The sequence below is a fragment of the Solanum stenotomum genome, chromosome 1, assembly GCF_019186545.1.
Source record: "Solanum stenotomum isolate F172 chromosome 1, ASM1918654v1, whole genome shotgun sequence".
Classification (NCBI taxonomy): Eukaryota; Viridiplantae; Streptophyta; class Magnoliopsida; order Solanales; family Solanaceae; genus Solanum; species Solanum stenotomum.
The window spans coordinates 23,151,083-23,173,216 of record NC_064282.1 but is presented as its reverse complement, the minus strand read 5'-3'; the positions used below and the strand labels follow the sequence as shown (position 1 = coordinate 23,173,216).

Sequence of the window (22,134 nt, the reverse complement as noted above, 5' to 3'; positions counted from 1 at the left end):
CTGTTAGGTAATTATAGTAATTCTTTCTTACATGGTTACCTATTTTGTTGTCTTATCCACATGATTTAAATGAACCCACACTATTATTCTTATATTTATCTTTTTCATTTCTCTATCACTATTTTTATTCTCGAATATTTGAAGTCTCTCAAACGATCAAACATTCTGCATTGTGCAAAATCTAATGTCGTCTGTTTACAAAAAAGATCAAATTTGTTTTTCGACGTCTTCTTCAAATTTCAAGTACTGTAACAAGTCAACACTATTTCAATATCACTATATCAACTCTTTTGCATCTGTTGGCAACCGAGAAAGGCCCTTACCTTGAACAAAGATTACGAAGTGGAGTTACCATAGAGCAAAATTGGAACCATCCAATATTGTGGAGATCAAATCGTGCAGGATGATTGTGAATTCATTGACCAGATAGAATACAAAAAAGAAAGATAAAAAGTGCAGGGCGTACCTGTGTAGATGGTAGCTCTTGATACCATGCTAGAGAGACATGAGATTTCCTAAATGGTATATCTGTTAATTTAGGATATGATATAGTAGAAAATATTTATAGCTATAAATTGTAGGGTTAGAGTCCTATTTTAAGAAAGAGTATATATTGCTATAATTATACAACCTGTAATTAAATCTTATTCTAATTTTTTTTGTTATTACCATACAATGTATATAGCATTGTCTAACAAGAGCAAGCAAATAGACTCCATGCTAATTGGTTCATTAGGAACTCTATACTTGGCCCTACCAAATAGACTCCATGCTAAATTTTCAATACCTTTTGTTTTTCTCTAGTTTAAGTTGTCACATCTTTCTGATTGTTTGGAAAAAATCATAACAAATCCAAATCATTACATGAGCATGTGGTGGTTCATAACAACTTTAGCCATTACTGCTTTCATTTCTAATTCCCCTGTTTATGCTTATGATAACAACCCTCTACGACATATGTGTTGCTGTTAACGACTCTCACGCTTCAGGTAAATCGTCTTTCTATGATTCTGTTATTTGTTATCATCTGAATAATATGCTTAGCTTCATTTTATTTCACCTGTGCAGTTTTTGTGAACGGAAAGATTTGCAAAGACCCAAAGCTTGCAACAGCAGATGATTTCTTTTTTTCAGGTCTTAATGTTAGTGGAAATCCAGCAACTTTGTTTGGTTTTGCTGCAACTCGTGTGGATGTAACCACCATGCCTGGACTTAACACTCTTGGTATTTCTATTGTTCGTGCTGACTTGGAACCACAGGGTCTTGTTCCATTTCAAATGCACCTTCTAGCTATCAGCGCATAAGTTGCTTTGTACAGCTGTTAGATAGAATTAGTTAATTACTGTTTTATTAGTCATTAGTTACTGTTGAGTTTTACTATTAGTTTACTGCTGCTCTTCTATTTTGACTAGGTCTCTAACAGTGTTTAGGCTTAGGATTAACTCCCCATTTTGTGGAGTTAGCTTAGGAAATAGTTAGACCATCGTGTATATTTATTTCCATTTCAGCAATAAGAATGAAAGGTTCTTCTGCAGCTTATCTTGTTTCTTTATGGTATCAAGAGCCACAATAAACTCTAATGAGTAAGATCCTATATTTTTTTTCTCTCCCACCCTCCACAAATGGGCGACACTTCTCAAGTTGTCACCGCAGATACGAACATCGGAGTGACAATTGTTCAATTTAATCCGGCTTCCCAATTGCCTATCAAATTACTTGGCAGCTAAAACTTCTCAACATGGAAGGCGCAATTCTCGATGCTTATGCATGGTCATGATCTATATGGCCATCTTGATGGTTCTGCTCCCTCCCCTTCTCGCACGATCACTACTGGCACAGTCCCTAGTGCCAATCCTGTGTTTTCTCTTTGGTTTCGCCAAGACCAACTTATTCAGAATGCCCTTATGGCATCTGTTGATCCAACAATTGCCACCACTGTTGCAACTGCTAATACAGCAAAAACTGCCTGGGATGCATTGCACACAGCCTATGCAAATAAGTCCCAAACTCGCATTTTTAGTTTGCGTGATCGCCTTACGCGCCTGACGAAAGACTCCCAACCAGTCACCGAATATTTGCAACATATTCGCTCTATTTCTGACGAACTCTCTACAGCTGGTGCCCCAATTACCAACTCAGAACTTATTGTTAAGATCCTGAGTGGTTTGGGTCCAGAGTTCCGTGAGATCTCTGCTGCGATTCGTGCTCGTGACTCCACTATTTCTTATGAAGAACTTGATGAAAAGCTAGTGGATCATGAGCTTTTCCTTCGCCATGAAGAGTCCAAGCACGCTCCCAACCAGATTACTGCTGCCGCTGCTACATCCTACAGGTCTGGACATTCTAACTCTCGGAACACTCGTCGGCCCAACAATGGCAGCAACCAACAATGGCGGTCCAGCAATCGCTCTACTACAACCAATCAGTGTCGATCTTCCACCACCACCAACTCTTATGATGGTGTTCGCTGCCAATTGTGCAACAAATCAGGTCATGTTGCAAGTGTGTGTAGATCAAAATCTCACAATCATTTTGAGGCAAAGGTCAACTATGTTTCAGGATTGCAGGCACCAGAAGATTCTTGGATTGTCGACTCTAGAGCATCTCATCATATCACTGCTGAACCTCACAACTTGCAGGCATACAATGGCATGGAGCATGTCTCCATGGGTGATGGTAACAAAATCCCCATAACTCACACTGGTTCTACTCAATTACATGCATCGAATAATGCTTTCAAGCTTTCTAATACTCTATGTGCACCTACCATTAAGCGTAACTTACTTTCAGTTTCTAAATTTTGTCAAGATAATCTAACCTCTGTTGAATTTTTTTCCTTTTCATTTTTGTGTAAAGGACCTGAACACAGGGACTCCTTTGGTCCACGGTCGGAGTAGCGACGGTCTTTATGAGTGGCCAACTTCACCTTCGGCGCCTTCCCCACAAGCACATGCTGCCTCCTCCAATTCATCCTCCATCATCACTTCGCATCGTAGATTGGGTCATCCACATGCCAGAGTTTTGAATTTTGTTTTAAATAAATTCTCGCTGCCTTGTACACGAGAAAAAGTTTCAGTTTGTAATTCTTGTTCATCAAATAAAGCTCATCGGCATCCCTTTCAACAACTTACATTGTCAAGTACAAAACCGTTTCAAACCATTTTTAGTGATTTGTGGGGCCCTTCTCCAGTGTTATCAATTGATAAAAAACAGTACTACTGCATTTTTGTTGGCCAATTTACCAAATACATTTGGCTTTATACCTTGAAACATAAAAGTGAGGTAAAAGAACTTTTCAAAAACTTTCAAGTTTTAATGGAACGTCATTTCAATACAAAAATTCTTTCTTTATATACTAATGGTGGTGGAGAATATAAACTCTCAAGGTATTGAACATCCTTTAGCTCCTCCATACACCCCTCAACGAGTTGCTCTTGCCGAACGACGACATAGACATATTATTGAAACGGCAAGAACATTACTCCATGAAGCCTCACTTCCCCCGACCCTTTGGTCCTTTGCTTGTCAATATGCAGTTTACCTGATCAATCGCTTACCTACCTCCCTTTTGCAAAATCAATCACCTTTTCAAATGTTATTTGGTACAAATCCAGATTATGCTCACTTAAAAAATTTTGGGTGCTTGTGTTATCCATGGCTCAAACCATACTCGAAGAATAAATTAGAGCCACGATCAACGCCTTGTGTTTATTTGGGTTTTTCATCAAATTATCATTGTTATCAATGTTTTGATCCAAAATCTTCAAAAATATACTTGTCTCGGATGTCAAATTTTTTTGAAAGTATTTTTCCTTTCCAGAATATGTTTTCAAAGCTTTCCTCATGTTTCAGACAACTTGCCTGGGAAGATTTGGTTACAACTAACCAGGACATCTCTCCTATGATTTCTCCTGTGCCTTGTACAGATTTACCGCCTCCTATTATTCTGACCAATGCAGATACCATCAGGCACACGCATGATACTGTCTCATCCGGCTGTGCTCCAACAAAGTCTACGATACCAGGTACTTTTCCTACTTTTTCTCCTCCACTTTCTTCTCTTCCTGTTGCCCAATCTTATCCTCTGTCGTCCTCCATTCCATCAACTCAACTACCATCAACATCCCATCCACCATCGCCAAAACCTCCTATTCGGTTCGTGTACTCTCGTCGCTCCACTTCAGAGGCAACAACGAACACCTCTGCCCCAACCTTTCCCGAACCACACCCTTCCCCTTTGCCTCCAAATCGAGTCGTTACCCGCTCACAACACAATATCCATAAACCAAAACCAATTTTTGATTACATGGCTCACCTCCCACCTATATTCACTCCCAGCGCCCTTCAACCAAGCAAGCAAACACATAGAGTGGCAGCATGCTATGCAAGCTGAATTTAATGCACTGCGTAAAAACCACACGTGGGAATTAGTACCTCCTGATTCGTCTAAAAATGTCATTGCTTGTAAATGGTTGTACAGAATAAAGCGAAAGGTTGATGGTTCTATTGATCGTTATAAAGCCAGATTAGTCGCAAAGGGATTTACCCAACGTCCCGGTGTTGATTTTCATGACACGTTTAGCCCAGTAGTTAAACCAATTACTATTCGTGTGGTCCTCTCCATTGCAATCAAATTTGATTGGCCTCTGCGTCAACTTGACGTTAATAATGCATTTCTTCAAGGACGTTTGGATGAAGAGGTTTATATAGAACAACCTTGGGGATTTGAAGACAAGACTTGTCCAACTCATATTTGTCGTCTTCATAAAGCTATTTATGGACTCAAACAAGCTCCTCGAGCATGGTACAATGAACTCAAGAATCATTTGCTCCTGTTAGGCTTCATAAAATCTGAGTCGGACAGCTCCCTCTTTGTCCGTCATCATTCTCATGCCACAGTGTATCTACTGGTATATGTGGATGACATTATTGTTACTGGCAGCAATACTTCAGTTGTTAATCAAGTTATTTCTTCCCTTGCAGCTAGATTTTCTGTTAAAGATCTTGAAGCTCTCACCTACTTTTTAGGTATTGAAGTCATTAGAAGTGTGGATGGTATTATTATGACTCAAAGTACCTATACACGTGATATATTGCGTGAGGAGAACATGGCTGATTGCAAACCTGCTAAAACTCCAATGAGTACTACTGAAGTACTCAAGGTCAATGATGGCGGATTATTAGCTGATGCAACCAGATACAGGAGGGTGATAGGGAAGCTCCAATATTTGTCTTTCACTCGTCCAGACATTTGTTTTGCAGTAAACAAACTGTCACAATTTATGCAAACTCCCTCCGATATCCACTGGAAAGCTGTCAAACGGGTACTAAGGTATCTTCAAGGGACTGCTCATCTTGGCTTACGGTTGATGCGCCATAATGATTTCTCTTTACATATGTACTCCGATGCAGATTGGGCTGGAGACGTCAATGATCGAGCTTCTACTACTGGATACCTTCTGTTTTTTGGCCAAAATCCTGTGAGTTAGTCCTCCAAAAAGCAAAGAACGATTGCTCGTTCTTCCACTGAAGCTGAATATCGGGCAGTTGCAATTGCTCTTGCGGAAACAAACTGGGTCACATATCTTCTCGCAGAACTGCGACTTAAATTTCAAAAAGTTCCAACTATCTACTGTGACAATGTTGGTGCGATGTATTTATGTGCAAATCCTGTTTTTCACAGTCGCATGAAACACATTGCGGTGGATTTCCATTTTGTGCGCAATCAGGTTCAGCTCAAGCAAGTTCAAGTTGTCCATATACAATCCTCAGACCAACTTGCAGATACTCTAACAAAGGCCCTTTCCAAATCAGCCTTCGACAGACACATGTTCAAGCTAGGTGTTGTTGCACACTGCCTACCTTGAGGGGGGCGTATCAGCGCATAAGTTGCTTTGTACAGCTGTTAGATAGAATTAGTTAATTACTATTTTATTAGTCATTAGTTACTGTTGAGTTTTACTAGTAGTTTACTGCTGCTCTTCTATTTTGACTAGGTCTCTAACAGTGTTTAGGCTTAGGATTATCTCCCCATTTTGTGGAGTTAGCTTAGGAAATAGTTAGACCATCGTGTATATTTATTTCCATTTCAGCAATAAGAATGAAAGGTTCTTCTGGAGCTTATCTTGTTTCTTTACTAGCTACTGCGTTGATAACTGTCCTGGAGGGTACTGTTTATGCTGGATTTCTTGTACCTGATCCTGCAAACTTCTTTAAGAGTCGTCTCATCTCCAAAATCTTGAATCCTGGCGATGTGTTTTTGATCCCACAGGTCTAATTCGCTTCGTGTATAATGTGGAACACAAAAAAGCTACTTATCTAGCTAGTTTCAATAGTCAAAATCCTGAAGCCATCATGATTCCAAGTTCAATCTTTGCTTCAGAACCACATATTATGGACGACATTCTTGCCAAAGGATTCCAACTTAATAAGTCAGAGATTGCAGAACTTCGAAAGAAATTCTCTTAGGCTATATTATATGTCAGTAAAAATATGATTCGTGTATTTCCTGAAAGTTGTTTGCAGCGCGCTGCTCACCAGCATCTTATGAGTGCGTTGGAATAATACTGTCACTCTGTAAATCCTAAATAAAGTGGCAATGTATGTAACTATAGTCTTTCTTTGCAATATATACTAATAAATAAGCATTGTGTGTAATCTGAGTACTTCGAACGATTCGGTATGAAGGAAAATATTTTCTTAGAAAATCCATACCAAACATACTCTACATGTTTAAGTAGGGGTACAGGGAGGTCGTGCACCTGACAGTCTCTCAACTCTTTATTAGCTAAAAAAGTGCTTCTATATATAACCACACTAATCTTTCTTTCAGATTTATCAAAGAGGTAGGGAAAAAAACGGCTGACCTAGGTTTCCTTCCTAGCCAGCAGCTGCGCAGCTCTCTACGGCCACTAGATGGCCTCCTTTCGAGGCTGTCCAGCCTGCCCCACCACCTCAAACCATCACATACGCCACCTTTTTCAATTCCAATACTATAAATTCTAAACAATCTGCCCTAATTAACTCAAAAACAATTGCAAAATCAATCAAAATAATTCATGGAGGACCTACTATCATGTTTTCAATGGAGGAAAGGCAAGACTTTATGATTGAGGAGAGATTGCATCAAGCAGTGGTATTTAAATTATCCCATGGTGCGCCAGATTTGAAGGTATTAAGGTCAATTTTACCGAAGCATCTTGGTACCAAGGGCAATTGTTTAATTGGCTTACTTGCTCCAAGACAAATTTTGTTGAGATTTGATCAATATGAAGATTATGTACTAGCTTTATCTCGCTTAGTTAATTATCTTCTCTACAATGGAGAGAAGCACCAATGTAGGGTTTTTCCATGGTCCATTGGATATAATCCTACTGAGGAAACGACGTTAGCTGTGGTTTGGATTTCTTTACTGAACTTATCTCCAGATTTATTTGTAAAGAAGTCTCTGTTGTCTATAGCATCGGCAGTTGGAAAACCAATAGCTTTAGATAAAGCTACTCAAATCAAGTCAAGACCTAGCACAGCTAGGGTCAAGGTTATACTTGATCTAATGGAAAAGCTTCCAAATCATATAAGATTGCAGTTTGTGGATGGAAAATCTGGTAAGTTGATCGAGGTTTTTTAGGAGATTGTATATGATAATCTACCTTTGTATTGCAATTATTGTAAGCACCAAGGTCATGATGAAGATAGTTGGTGTTTGATCTTGAAAAGAAATCAAAATAACAAATAGATTGATGATACCATTGAAGTTGCTACAAAAGGTACTATCGATAGTGAAAAGTATCAAGGTGATGCGAAAGAAATACTACATGAAAAAAGAAAGGTTGTAGATGTCGATCAAAGTAAAGCTACTTCTTTAGATCGACAATTGGTTGCTGTCACTTCTGAGCAAAATCGTGCACACTCAATGGATGTTGTTACAAGTAATATTGGTGTTCAAACAACTACCAAAAACAAAGGGGGAACGCCAAGAGTTGGGGTTGATGCGCCGCGAGTTGGTTCAGGCAAAAAAATAATGGATTCAGGACACAAACTAATGGATACATCTGATGTTGAAGATGCTGAAAATTCTGGGCAGCATGTTTTGCAAGTTGAAACCAAGAATGCAACTAAAAATTAGATATTGGTTCCACACAAAAAATCAACTAGTAATCAGAGCCTTTCCCCGACTAGTCAAAACAATTCTGCATGTAGTGAAAAGGGTGCAACTGAAAATTTTCATGACAGTGAGAAAAGGCAAGATATTAGTATTGCCTCAAGAGACCTATTATGTTCGAATAGCTTTGATGCTTTATCGAAGACTACTGGAAAGCAAGTAAAGTTAACAGAGAATGACAACGATTTGATCCAAGAAAAGCAGGTCTCACCACCTACTTTGAATAGCAAATTAAGTCCAGAAGCTCCCGTATTTGTGCCTAAATGTGTGATTGCAAAGAAGAATGAGTCAAGAGCCTTAGTGTCAAATACAATTGATTTGGGCGAGGATTCTCTTGATGAAGATGAGGAAGGCAATATGCTTGATTTGGGCGAGGATTCTCTTGATGAAGATGAGGAAGATATGCTGGACATATGCTTTGATAGAGTGGCTAGGGAAGGAGACATATCACCTAGGCAACAAAGAAGTGGAAGCAACAAAAAACAAAAAGAAGACACATGGAAGGCAACATAGTTGGGACGGTAAAATGACCGAGGAGTTTGTTTCAAGGCACCTACTGATGCGACAGGCAAAACAGAACCATTTGACAGTATCAATAGGTTTAACAAAATCCAATAAATCCATAAAGAAAGTATGAATTATCAAGTGTTGTTGGATAGGTTTGAAGAGGAAGACAAGAGAAAAATACTTCAAGTTACTTTTGATGGGCAGTCAATCTTTTTTAATTCATGCGTTTGTAATAGAAAGTTTGAGGCTGATAACTAAACTTTCTTCTTGATTGACATATTTTTACATTATTTAAGCATCGTCATTTATTATATCATCATGGAGTGTATTACAAACTCTGTGGTGATCAGAAAATACTTAGTTCTAGCCCTTATTTTCTTCATTCTTGTTAGGTAGTAGACGTTAGGTACTTCATTAGGATTAGTAAGATAAGGCCTAGCCCCCCTTGCTTGCACTTATCCCTATTGATATTTTTTATGTTTAAAAAAGAAAAAAAAAATATATATATATATATTTTTTTAAAAAAAGACTAATCTTTCTTTCCACCACCAATTTGGGAGAAAGTTCCTATCAAAAGGAACTTAGCTTCAAATTTTCCAATCTTCCATGCATTTCTCATTCACACCAATACTTAACTTAACTACAACATGTCTTATTATTCCGCTTTAAATATTTATATATAGTTTGTTCATTCTTCTATTGCGCGTTGGAAGTAGAAGAAGTTAAACCTAATGCTTCGTGTCCTAAAACTGTGACAGATACTTGCTATTAGCTTTGTACTGAAATGATCCTTTCCGTTGTCAAGGAGAAAATGTTCAGACGAAACTGATGGAAACTCACGCAAACCATTAGAGTAGATATAATATCATGAAACCATTCCAACTATTATATTACAATCTATATTTTTCATTATAGTCAATCGATCACCTGCAGGCACCGATGCAATCCCAATTTGCAAATGCCCCATCTGATCCAAAGCTAAGGTCCTTAATGCTCCTGGTTGATTTTATTGGACCAGGTGTGCCTTTTAAGCATGGTGATCTTTTTGAGAAGCCAGGAACACTTCCAATCCTACTTGTGACCGTGGCATCGCTGTTGATAGAAGATATGGGAGATAGTTTGTACTTGTAGGGAGAATTAATCTCGGAGTAGACATCAGTATTGATTGGTCTTAGCCTTGGTGAACTCATTGATCTTGCTTTTGCTTTTGCAGATTCCGTGGCTGCCATGTAAGTTGGAATCGAAGGAGATCCCGTAAAAGTATTGTCATGCTCCCCACTTAATTTCTGTCTTCTATGGTGAAATGATCTTCTTGGAATATATACTGGAGAAACCAATTCTTGATCTGTATGGTATTGTCTAAAAGAAGGCTTTGGTTTCATTTCTTTTCTCTCTAATTCTTCTCCGTTCCTTGCTGGGAAGTGTGTCTATGTTTTTAAGGTCATCTCTTTTAGCCAGCTGAGCATCTACCCATTGTTCTAACCAGTATCCCCTTCTTCCATCTACATCTGATTCTGTTGACCTCTGCAAGTAAGAGTACCCCTTGTGAAATTATAATTCAGAGTCTGTGTGATGAATATGATCAAGGAATTGAGAAATCGATAAGATACTTACTCGTCTTGATCGCAGCCTCCCTTTTGCTTGAGAACATCTTGTTTGCTTCTTCCTTAGACAAATATCGATTGTCCCACCTTTTCTGTCTGTTTAGATCAATCTGCAGAATTAAACGAATTGACTAAGCAGGAATAGTTATTATACCTAATGAGAATTACTCTCATCGTCATAAGAATTTTCAATCTAGTTCCATTGCAAGATCACATCTCAGTTGTGGATTTATTTTTTGCAATACTAGGCATGAGTTGAACTATGCCTTTCTCCACTCTAGAGTATTGTATCTAAGTAATTAGCTCCTAAGCGAGTGTAATTTATGTAGGTTTCCCTTTTAAGCTTCAGCTATCTATTGGTCCCTCAAAACCCAACCTATTATTTTCTAATCTAAAATTCCCCCTCTTTCTAATGGAAAAACGTGTGAATCTCTACATAATTTCAGGGCACCATATACTTTGTTCCATTTGGAACTCTATACTTAGCCCTACCAAATAGACTGATGCTAAATTTTCAATACCACTTGTTTTTCTCTCAAGTATAAATAGTCACACATATCTGGTTGTTCGGAGAACAATCATAACAAACTTAAAGCAAACAAAACTTTGCAGATGATTCAATGAACATGCGGTGGTTCATAACAAGTTTAGTCATTACTGCTTTCTTTTGCAATTCCCCTGTTTATGCTTATGATAACAACCCTCTACAGGACATATGTGTTGCGGTTAACGACTCTCAGGCTTCAGGTTAATCGTTTTTCTGTAATACTGTCTTTTGTTATTATCTGAATAATATGCTTAGCTTCATTTTATTTCACCTGTGCAGTTTTCGTGAATGGAAAGATTTGCAAAGACCCAAAGCTTGCAACAGCAGATGATTTCTTTGCTTCAGGTCTGAATGTTAGTGGAAATGCAGTGCCGGTGGTTGGTGTTGCTGCAACTTTTGTGGATGTAAGCAAAATGCCTGGACTTAACACTCTTGGTATGTCTATCTCTCGTTTTGACTTGGAGCCACAGGGGTACTCTATATGCAGGGTTTCTCGTTCCTGATCCTACAAACTTCTTTAAAAGTCGCCTCTTTTCCAAAATCTTGAATCCTGGTGATGTGTTTGTGCTCCCACAAGGTCTAATTCACTTCCAGTATAATGTGGGAAACAAAAAAGCTACTTATCTCACTTTTGTGAACAGTCAAAATCCTGGACTTGTCATGATCCCTAGATCAATCTTTGCTTCAGAACCACCTGTTCCGGACGACATTCTTGCCAAAGGCTTCCAGCTTGATGAGACACAGATTGCAGAACTTCGAAAGAAATTCTCTTAGGCTATATTATATTTATATGTCATTAAGAATACGATTCTGTGTGTTTTCTGAAAGTTGTTTGCAGTGCACTGCTCACCAGCATCTTATGAATGTGTTGGAATACTACTGCCACTCTGTAACTCCTAAACAAAGTGGCAATGTATGTAACTATAATCTTTCTTTGCAATATATTCTAATGAATAAGCATTGTGTTGGCCATGCACCTCTGAGAGTGAAATTGACATGCCTAATGGAGCCAAAATGGCACCCCACCCCTCTCTTATATGTTTTAATTCAGTTGGTTGAACTGAATTAAAATGGACTGAGTTAATAAATGAACGGGTTATTGACCCTTCTTTACATGTTTGAGTTAGGGTACATTAAGAAATTCATACTATCTACCATCAAGTCTAGATTTTGAGTTTACATGCAAAAATGACTTATTATAGCATGTCAACTGTTGATTAAAAATGCAGGTTCATAACTAGTTTGAAGCCAAATTGGGTCATGTTTATGTATTGTACACCTTATAGTCACAAAGGGACTTTCTTCTCAACTCTTTATTAGCTAGAAGAAGTGCTTCTATAAATAAGCACACTAATCTTTCTTTCCACCACCAGTGTGGGAGAAAGTTCCTGTCAAAAAAGAATTTAGCTTCCAATTTTCCGCATTTCTCATTCACACCAATACTTAACTCAAGCATCTCTTACTATTCTGCTTTAAATCTTTCATCAATCTACTAGTCAGACTACGACTTCCTTAACCCACAACCTCATGATTTTGCAAATAAAAATAACTTGAACCCACCCCGCATCCACACCAACCCCATTGTCATCCCTAGTTGCATAAGGCATAACTTTAATTTGTAGCATATCTTGAGTAAGAGATTTATTCAGACGAAACTGATGGAAACTCACACAAACCATTAGAGTAGATATAATATTATGAAACCATTCCAACTATTACATTACAATCTATATTTTTCATTTTAGTCAATCGATCACCTGCAGGCACCGATGCGATCCCAATTTGCAAATGCCCCATCTGATCCAAGGCTAAGGTCCTTAATGGTCCTGGTTGATTTTATGGGACCAGGTGTTGCTTTTAAGCATGGTGATCTTTGTGAGAAGCCAGGAACACTTCCAATCCTACTTGTGACCGTGGCATCGCTGTTGATAGAAGATATGGGAGATAGTTTGTACTTGTAGGGAGAATTTATCTCAGAGTAGACATCAGTATTGATTGGTCTTAGCCTTGGTGAACTCATTGACCTTGCTTTTGCTTTTGCAGATTCCGTGGCTGCCATGTAAGTTGGAATCGAAGGAGAGCCCATGAAAGTATTGTCATGATCCCCACTTGATTTCTGTCTTCTGTGGTGAAATGATCTTCTTGGAACATATACTGGTGAAACCAATTCTTGATCTGTATGGTATTGTCTTAGAGAAGTCTTTGGTTTCATTTCTTTTCTCTCGAATTCTTCTCTGTTTCTTGCGGAGAAAAGCGTGTCCACGTTCTTAAGGTCATCTCTTTTAGCCAGCTGAGCATCTACCCATTGTTCTAACCAGTATCGCCTTCTTCCATTTACGTCTGATTCTGTTGACCTCTGCAAGTAAGAATACCCCTTGTGAAATTATAATTCATAGTCTGTGTGATGAATATGATCAAGGAATTGAGAAATCGATAAGATACTTACTCGATGGCTTAACCAGTATTCTCTTATACGTTCTCTCTTGATCGCAGCCTCCCTTTTGCTTGAGAACATCTTGTTTGCTTCTTCCTTAGATAAATACCGATTGTCCCACCTTTTCTGGCTGTTCAGATCAATCTGCAGAATTATACGAATCGACTAAGCTGGAATAGTTATTATACCTTAAAGTGGGAGATGATTATTTTGTGAAAACTACTCTCATCATCATAAGAATTTTCTATGCTAAGCATGAGCTGAACTATGCCTTTCTCCACTCTAGAGTTTCTTATGCATTGAACAGAGGTGGACTACACAAAAAGTCCCTAAAATTTTGGTTCACTATATCCCTAGCAATTTGATGCTCTGTCTATATGGAAAGAAACAACAGAACATGATACATATATCATGTTAGATTTGACCGGAGCATAGCACAACTTCTTACCTTGATATCTTTCTCTCCGAGATCCAGCAACGTATTTTCTTGACAATGTACTGTAGTTTTCACCTGATTATCACATCTCTTTGCACATACTTCCGATTGAATGTTTACAATTGACTGCAAGGACCTAAGTGTAGCAATAGCCTGACGTCGAACAGCCCTACCACGAACAATAGCTTGAAGCCTCACTAGTCCCTTTAGTGCTCTCAAAGCTTTCCTTGCCTGAAATTAAACTCAAGGGTGAAAAACATTTCCTTGTGATTGCAGAGAATTGACCTTAACAGAAGATTGCGAAAGAAAAAAAAAACATACAAGATAGCCGCGAAATGCTGTCTGAATTTTGATGGCAGCAAGATTTTCAATCCTTCTCTCATAGAGGTAAAAGTACTTTGTTTCTTGGCCATGAATAGTCATTTTTGACAATACAAGAGTTTCATTTTTCGGCCTGTGGCAGATAGACTCAATGCCTTCTTTAAAGGTAGCGATTTCAGCTTCAACTATTGGAGTTTCAGCATCTGCATTCGATTCATTAATTGTTTCAACATCTACCTTTATAGCATGCTTGTTCTGCTTCTCTTCTGCTTTCTGGTGTCTCCTTTCCCTTGGTGGTGACAACACGGAGGTCGCCACCAACCTTCTGATCTTTAGCCTTGTAAATACCCATCCTTTCCTTTTCCCCTACAGATACAATAGCTGCACAATGTCAATAAAATTGGATATACAATTTCAACACATAAAAATCACCTACATTCCGTGGCAAGAGGGTTGATTCAACTGATCCCACAATTTTTCACTCAGATCATAGATATATATACATTAAAACGCTACAACATAAATTTTTTAACACGTATTTTCAAAGAACTCGGAATCTTGAAATGAACCTAGATTAAATTTTGAATTCGTCTCTGCTTATGTTACGGGATCTACTAGAAATTGATTGACATAAGTAAAGTCATTTACCTTGTCTAATCTTGATTCTGATCCTGAAACGAAAAATGTCTTGAGCAAGTTGAACCAGCTCTTCTTCTTTGCCATGAATTTAGAACTACCTCATGTATGACACTTGGATGAAGCAACAAGATCTTTTTGGGAGTAATTTAAACATAAGAATACAAAAAGGGAAGTTTCTTGTTAAAATAGAAGATCTATTGGTAACAGAGCCTTTGGGAATTGAAGCATATTTTTTTTATGAGAATTTACTAAGATTAGTAGGCATTTAACACCAAAAAGATATAGGTTTTCTCATTCATTTCTAAAAATAACCAAAATCTTCTGAAGTAAGCAACTCTACTTAACTAGGACTCTAGCCTTAAAAGTCCCACCAAAGAAAAATAAATAAATGAAGCCTTTTTCATGATGGAAACAGTGGAAATACAAGACATTAGAATAAGGTGTATACTTTTCTTTTATGTATTCAAAAATAAATAATAATTCACATTTCTTTTCTCTATCTTCTTTATGATGACTTTCTCCTGTTTCAACATGTGGGTTTTTCACTACCGGGGATGTAGTGTGATGGATTAGATCTCTTAATTTTAAAATTTCGAGGTTTTAGGTTTGAGTTTTGAAAATGAAGGAAATCCTAGTTAGTAAATGGCATGCATTTTGGTGTCTTCATGTAGAGGCGCCACATGCAATTTAGTTGAACCCAATAATAACTTTTCCTTGAATAATGTATTTGTATTAAAATATTTTCATTAAACATGTACTATATATTTTGAGAAGACATAATACATAAATGTGTCGTTTAACTTGGCTTCAGATGACATCTATGCCCTCCAGCTTTGAGTGTGCACAAGTAAGCACTTGTATAAAATTGAACAATTAGACACACACATCAAACGTGGCATATTACATGCAGGAAGCCAGGTAGGATGTGAATTGTCACATAGAATGTCATATAGGATCTATGTGTCTACTTGTTTAATTTTATACTAGTTTAATTACCTACTTGTGCAAACCCAAAATTGGAGAAAAACGATGCTAATTGAAACCAAGTTAAAAGGCATTAATTCATACCAATTGGAGGGTCATTCTAAATCTAGAACTCATAAAGGATAAAATTTGGGTTCTACTCCTAACTTTATGCAACATAAATTGAATTAGTCGAGTCAGTAAACTTCAGAAAAAATAATACATGACCCTTAACTTGGCTTCAGCAGACAACTATGTCCTCCAACTTTGAGTGTACACAAGTAAGCACTTAAACTTGTATAAAATTGAACAAGTAGACAGATGTTCTACATGTCATAATACACGTAGGACACAAAATTGTCATGTAGGGTGCCAAGTAGGACGGATGTGTCTATTTGTTCAATTTTATACAAGTTTAAGTGTCTATTTATGCATACCCAAAGTTAAATGTCATAGTTACCAGCTGACACCAAGTTAGGATCATGTCTATGTATTATGAAAAAAAAAAAAACTTATGGGCCTTGCAAGTGATAGAAGTGTGGAGGGAGAGGCCTTTCACATTGATGGAAGGAAACCTGATGGATTATGAATTATGAATTGTGTTTCTCTTCCAGCTGCTATTTTGTTTCCTTCAGCTACAATTGACATGTTCGAATGTTTGATACTGACACTACCACTTAGCCCAAGTGGGGTACACACAACACATACCAAAACATGATCATATGTTCTTTCATTTTTATTATAATATTAACGAACATAATGATCAAAAATATATTTAAATTATCACTTTCTCATGAGTTTCACACTTCAACTATCATATGTTTCATTTTTTTACTTGAACGTTGATATGATAGTTCAAGTAGAAGTATAAAATAACTGATGGTTAAAAAGTGCAACTACTAAATCAAGGAATGATTTAAGTATATGTTTTTGATCATTAATACATACTATTAATAATGGAAGGTCTGGATATTCTGTCAAACTGATGCTATTATTTTGTCCTTTTTCATATGGAAATCTTTATCTTGAATTATAGTAGTAATATTATATTTTGAAGCAAAAAATAATCAGAAAAAGGTCAAATATATCCTTGTATTATTGAAAATAGTCTATATATACCATTTGTTATACTTTTGGATCAAATATATCCTTATCAATATACTTTAGCACATATATAGCCCTAATTTTAACGTAGAAACACATGTCAACTTAAGAATCAAATAACCCACTTACAATTTTAAATACTCAATTCCTTTTAAACCCACCCATTTCCTCTAGTGAACCAAATCCAAAATCTTCTCTTTTGTTTACTTCGATTAAACAACTATTCATATTTTCAGTAAAAAATCATGTTTAGTATTTGTTCTTGTTTGGGGTAATCTGAGTGCTGAGTTTTGATATTGATCAAAGGTCCTATGGACGAAGCACAAAAACACAATGCACACTCAGCCAAGTTTGCTTTTGGTTATCGAGTTCTGAATCCAGATCTCCGGGCCTTAATCATTCTGGTTTCGGATCTGATTTCTGACATTTGATTTTTTAGATTTTGTTTCTCCTTAGATTAAAAAAAAAACAAATCCATTTCCATTAAAATCAGCACTCAACCACAACGAAAGCTCACCTTAAAACTCAAGGAAGAAGTGAAAAGCTTATACCATCTAATTGAATAATGGCATGAAGATCACATGAAATTTTATGACGAACTCTTTGCTGATTTTTCAATTTTGCTAATTGTATTTTTTAGGGAAATTTTTGCATCAAAGTGGATAAGACAACTAACAGTAATAATGCAGTTATTTGCTCTACATTCCCAATTTCACTACACTAATTTTCTTAGTTTTTGCTTCAAAGTTAGATGGAGAAAAGAAATATTAATAGATAGAGATGAGTTTTCAGCTAGTGCATAAATGATGAGGAGAAGTTCTTGTAGTTATGTTTAGTGCACCGCAAGCACTTCCTCCTTGAGTTTCTAGATAGAGAAGATGACTTATGAAAATGGGTTTGGTTCAACGTCGGTCATCAAAGAAAATGGGTTAAATGGGTAGATTGCAAAGGAATTGGGTATTTGAAATTGGGGGTGGGTTATTTGATTCTTAAGTTCACATGTATTCCTCCGTTATAATTAGGGGTATATATGTGTCAAAGTATAACGGTAAGGGTATATTTGATTCAAAAATATAACGAAGAATATATAGAGATTATTTTCAACAGTACAAGGATATATTTGACCCTTTACCCAAAAATAAATATAGGATGGGGGGGTTGAGAGATTTAAAGACCTTTTGGGGGTTAGGTTAGTAGTGGAACCATAAAGATACGTGGTATGGGCTATGGGACAATGTTCTTATATTTTCAGATATATGGATTCTGGTACAACTAATTAATTTTTGACCAAAGTAAGCTATTATAAAAATCAATTTACCAAAATAATATATTTTTTAAAAATTTTACAAAATTAGTATAAACGTAGTTCACAGTAACGTTTTAGGTTATATTTTATTCAAAAAAAATGAATAACAAAAAGACAAAAATCTGACAGAGTAATCAGACATAAAACGTTATTGTCAGTAACGTTTTATAATTCGTTACTCTGAAACACGTTTTACAGCTAAAACGTGACTCACAGTAACGTTTCTCAATGGTGAAAATTGAAATCCAATCTTGTATATCTCTCATTCATTATTCAAATTTCTACTATTAAAATGGATAGATATATTTTGTACATATCTTCATTTGAAATATATATGATTTTCTCTTTTCTTTCTCTTTTCATATAGACAATACTTTTTTTATACAAAAGGAAAAAAAAGTGAGGATGACTGTACACAAATTGGAGCTTGTCTTGTATCATTTCAATTTCAAAATTTATAAATAAATCATATGAGAGATCTTCTTAATTCAAGCCTAAGATAGCATCCCTTCCAAATATTAGACCAATCGGTTTCTTATCATTATTAAATATTAGACTATCAATAAAGAAATTATTGAATTAAAATTGATGTAATAAGTAAGCAAACCAACTATTAAAAAAAATATAATGGCTACATCATAATAGAAGAGACAAATGAATTAATTGATATTGTTGTAAAGCCTCCTCACAACTTATTTTCCTTGCAAAAGTATTATCTATGTATGAAAAGAGAAGAAAAGAGAAATTTATATATGTGAATATATATGTGTAAAATATATATATTCATTTTAATAGTGAAAAGTTTAATAAAGTTGAATGAGGCATGTACAAGATTGTTTTTTTAATTTTCAGTCATTCCAGGAAAACGTTATTGTCAGTCACGTTTTAGCTGTAAAACATGCCTCAGAGTAACGAATTATAAAACGTTACTGACAATAACGTTTTATTTTTGTTTACTCTGTCAGATTTTTGTGTTTTTGTTATTCAATTTTTTTGAATAAAATATAACCTAAAACGTTACTGTGAACTACGTTTATACTAGTTTTGTAAAATTTAAAAAAAACGTATTATTTTAGTAAATTGATTTTTATAATAGCTTACTTTGGTAAAAAATTCGAGTTTTTAGATAGAGAAGATGACTTACGAAAATGGGTTTGGTTCAAGGTGGGTCATCAAAGAAAATGGGTTAAATGGGTGGATTGCAAAGGAATTGGGTATTTGAAATTGGGGGTGGGTTATTTGATTCTTAAGTTGACATGTGTCCCTCCGTTATAATTAGGGGTATATATGTGCCAAAGTATAACGGTAAGGGTATATTTGATCCAAAAATATAACGAAGGGTATATATAGATTATTTTCAATAGTACAAGGGTATATTTGACCCTTTACCCAAAAATAAATATAGGATGGGGTAGTTGAGAGATTTAAAGACCTTTTGGGGGTTAGGTTAGTAGTGGAACCATAAAGATATGTGGTATGGGCTATGGGACAATGTTCTTATATTTTCAGATATATGGATTCTGGTACAACTAATTAATATTATTATTATTAATATGATTGTGAAAAGTTTTCGATAGAAAAAAGAGTGTATACTCAATTATTTAAAGTGATTTTGAAAAGTTCTTAAAAAGTTTGGAATTGAGAAGTAATCGTTAGTTATTAATGTATGATTATGAAAAGTGACACTAATGTTCTACCTATCCATAATATAAAAAGTAGTTTTGATGTGTTAGCTTAACATATAAATTAGTGACATGATACACCATTTGTAATGCACATTTGTTTTAATTGAATGAGGACTATTCCTAGGATATCAAAAATCAAAGAAAGATGAAAGGTCGGATTGTAGATAATGACTAGTCTAAAGTCCCTCTTGCATAATTTTGACACGTAGATATATGATTTATCAATTTAAAATTTAAAATTTATCAATTCTTATAAGAATATCAAGTTAATATATAACAATAACTAATTGCTTATATAGTTCAAATATTTACAACAACAACAATATATTCGATGTATAATTTTAATAGTAGTATCTGGAGAGGATGTTGTGTATACAACCTTATCTCTATCTAGTAAAGATAGAAAGATTGTTTTCACTACACGCTTGACTAGGGGTGTACAAAACCGAACCAAATCACAAACTGAGTCAAACCGGAAAAAAAAAATCGACTAGTGGTTGGTTTGACTTGGTTTGGTATTGAGAAAAAAAACCCGACTATATTTGGGTTGATTTGGTTTTAACTAAAAAAAAACAACCCGAGACCAAACCAACCCGACATTACATATATAATTTTAAAATTTTATTTTATACATAAAAATATTTATTTTGATATAATTTTTAAATATTTCTTATGCTTTTTCATAGTTTTTATCTTTTAATATATTATTTCAAATTTGAAACCTAGAATTATGAATGGTTCAATAAAGATTATAGTCCACATATGTTGGTAACTATAATAAAGCTTAAATCAAAATCAAATTAATACTAATGCAAAAAGAAAATCAATTCAACACTAAGAATGACAATAATATTGAATATTTGTTCTTTGATATTACATTGGTTTAGTTTTAGTTTCCTTTAACATTTAGTCATGTAACTAATACTTATTAAACTTATTTTAGCATGATTTAGTACTTTTAAATTATGATCATTTTCACACTTGTTAATTTGCAATATTTGTTTTACGCGATTTCATTATTATTATTTTTTTGTTGGATATTTTAGTGCCTTTACTCACATCATATTTTGTGTTAGTTTCTTAAGAAACACCTTAGATATTTGTATTTTGGTAGGACTAAAGAAATATTTGAAGTACAAGTAAATTATATATTTGTATGAATAAAAACCCGAAAAAATCCAAAAAAACCCGAGGTTGAAAAATTCGAGTTTTATTGGTTTGATTTGGTTTATAGATTTAAAAATCCGATACAAATGGTTTGGTTTGATATTTGAAAAACCCGAACCAACCCGGTCATATACACCGCTACCCTTGACTATGATCAAATATTCATTATCATACTCAATATAATTCCACAAATAGGATCTAGAAAAAAAAATGATGTATGTTGTTTCTAATGGATCATAACATTTGTAATATAATATATTAAATTTGAGCAAAAGTTGTTGAATTCTAAATATGTCACCATCAACTACAGTACTTGTAGACAATGATATGGTGATGAATATGTAAAAGCAATGTTTCTTTATTCAATGTAAGCATTATTACAACACCTTTTTCTTGGGAGGGATTAAATTATTGAAGGTGGTAGGGTAGTGGTAATGTGCCAAGGAGATAGAGAATGTGAAGAAGAAAATAGAACAGGCTTGAGTGGTAATAAGGAATAGACAGCCTGTTGTTGGCCTTTCTTGTCTAGTCCACCATATGCCAACTTTTATTTAATCAAATTACTAAATAAATGACTTGTCAAATAAAAAGTAACTCATTGATAAATGAGGTCACTAAGGTTTCTATTTAAGGGGATGGCATGTGCCAATATGTATAGTGAGGACTTCCACTCAAAATTATTACCTATAATATTTATTTTCTTAAATATAGTTAAGTAGATATACTAACTACATTTGCTTAGATATGTACTTTTTTCATATAGTTTTGTAGGCCCAAGTTAACTCAGATATTTATGTTCTGACCCCCCAACTTCACCCAACTTTACGAGATTTTATTTAGGGATCTAAACTTGTGTAAGTTTTTTTTTTTTTAAATTATTTATTTTTCTTTAAAATCTGTTTTGAAAAATATATTATTTTCTATATTTAGTAACTTTTTAATTTCTAACATTTCCGTTTGCCTTTAGCGATACTCCTAATAAAAATAATATGACATGTTTAAGTTCAAAAAATTTAAAGAATTTTTTTTATATGTTGTACACATTTTTAATTTGAAATAATAAGACTTAGGCCCCCGAAGGAGTCATCATGTTTGACGATTCAGAAATGCAGAATTGAAGAAACCATGCAATCACCAGGGCCAGCGCTCCGGAGCAGCCCAATCCTCTGAGAAAAAAGGAAAGAGCCTTACCACCGAATTCTTCTAATGTTCTTGCCTAGCGTTGAGGCCATAGGGCTTCCTTGTAAATAAGTTTGAATT

General features: G+C 35.3%; 1 protein-coding gene and 2 pseudogenes across 3 annotated transcripts; 2 read left to right on the top strand and 1 right to left on the bottom strand.

Annotated features, from left to right (window-relative positions):
* The first annotated feature begins 864 nt into the window (after positions 1-864).
* LOC125862015 (putative germin-like protein 2-1) lies at positions 865-6,468 on the top strand (annotated as a pseudogene).
* A 3,114-nt stretch (positions 6,469-9,582) lies between these two features.
* Positions 9,583-15,094, bottom strand: LOC125861926 (protein IQ-DOMAIN 11). Of its 3 annotated transcripts, none has more exons than XM_049541861.1 (6): positions 14,659-15,093; positions 14,011-14,376; positions 13,702-13,920; positions 13,266-13,397; positions 12,668-13,175; positions 9,583-9,686 (listed from the first exon to the last, which is right to left on the bottom strand). In XM_049541861.1, exons 1-6 carry the CDS (start codon positions 14,731-14,733, stop codon positions 9,592-9,594), a joined length of 1,395 nt encoding a protein of 464 aa, XP_049397818.1. In that variant the 5' UTR covers positions 14,734-15,093; the 3' UTR covers positions 9,583-9,591. The 3 variants fall into 3 exon arrangements, with proteins under 3 accessions (XP_049397818.1, XP_049397810.1, XP_049397804.1); XM_049541853.1 differs by having other exon boundaries at positions 9,592-9,862; positions 12,844-13,175; positions 14,659-15,094; XM_049541847.1 differs by lacking the exon at positions 9,583-9,686 and having other exon boundaries at positions 12,486-13,175; positions 14,659-15,091.
* Positions 10,893-11,659, top strand: LOC125862040 (germin-like protein subfamily 1 member 7; annotated as a pseudogene).
* Positions 15,095-22,134: the final 7,040 nt, after the last annotated feature.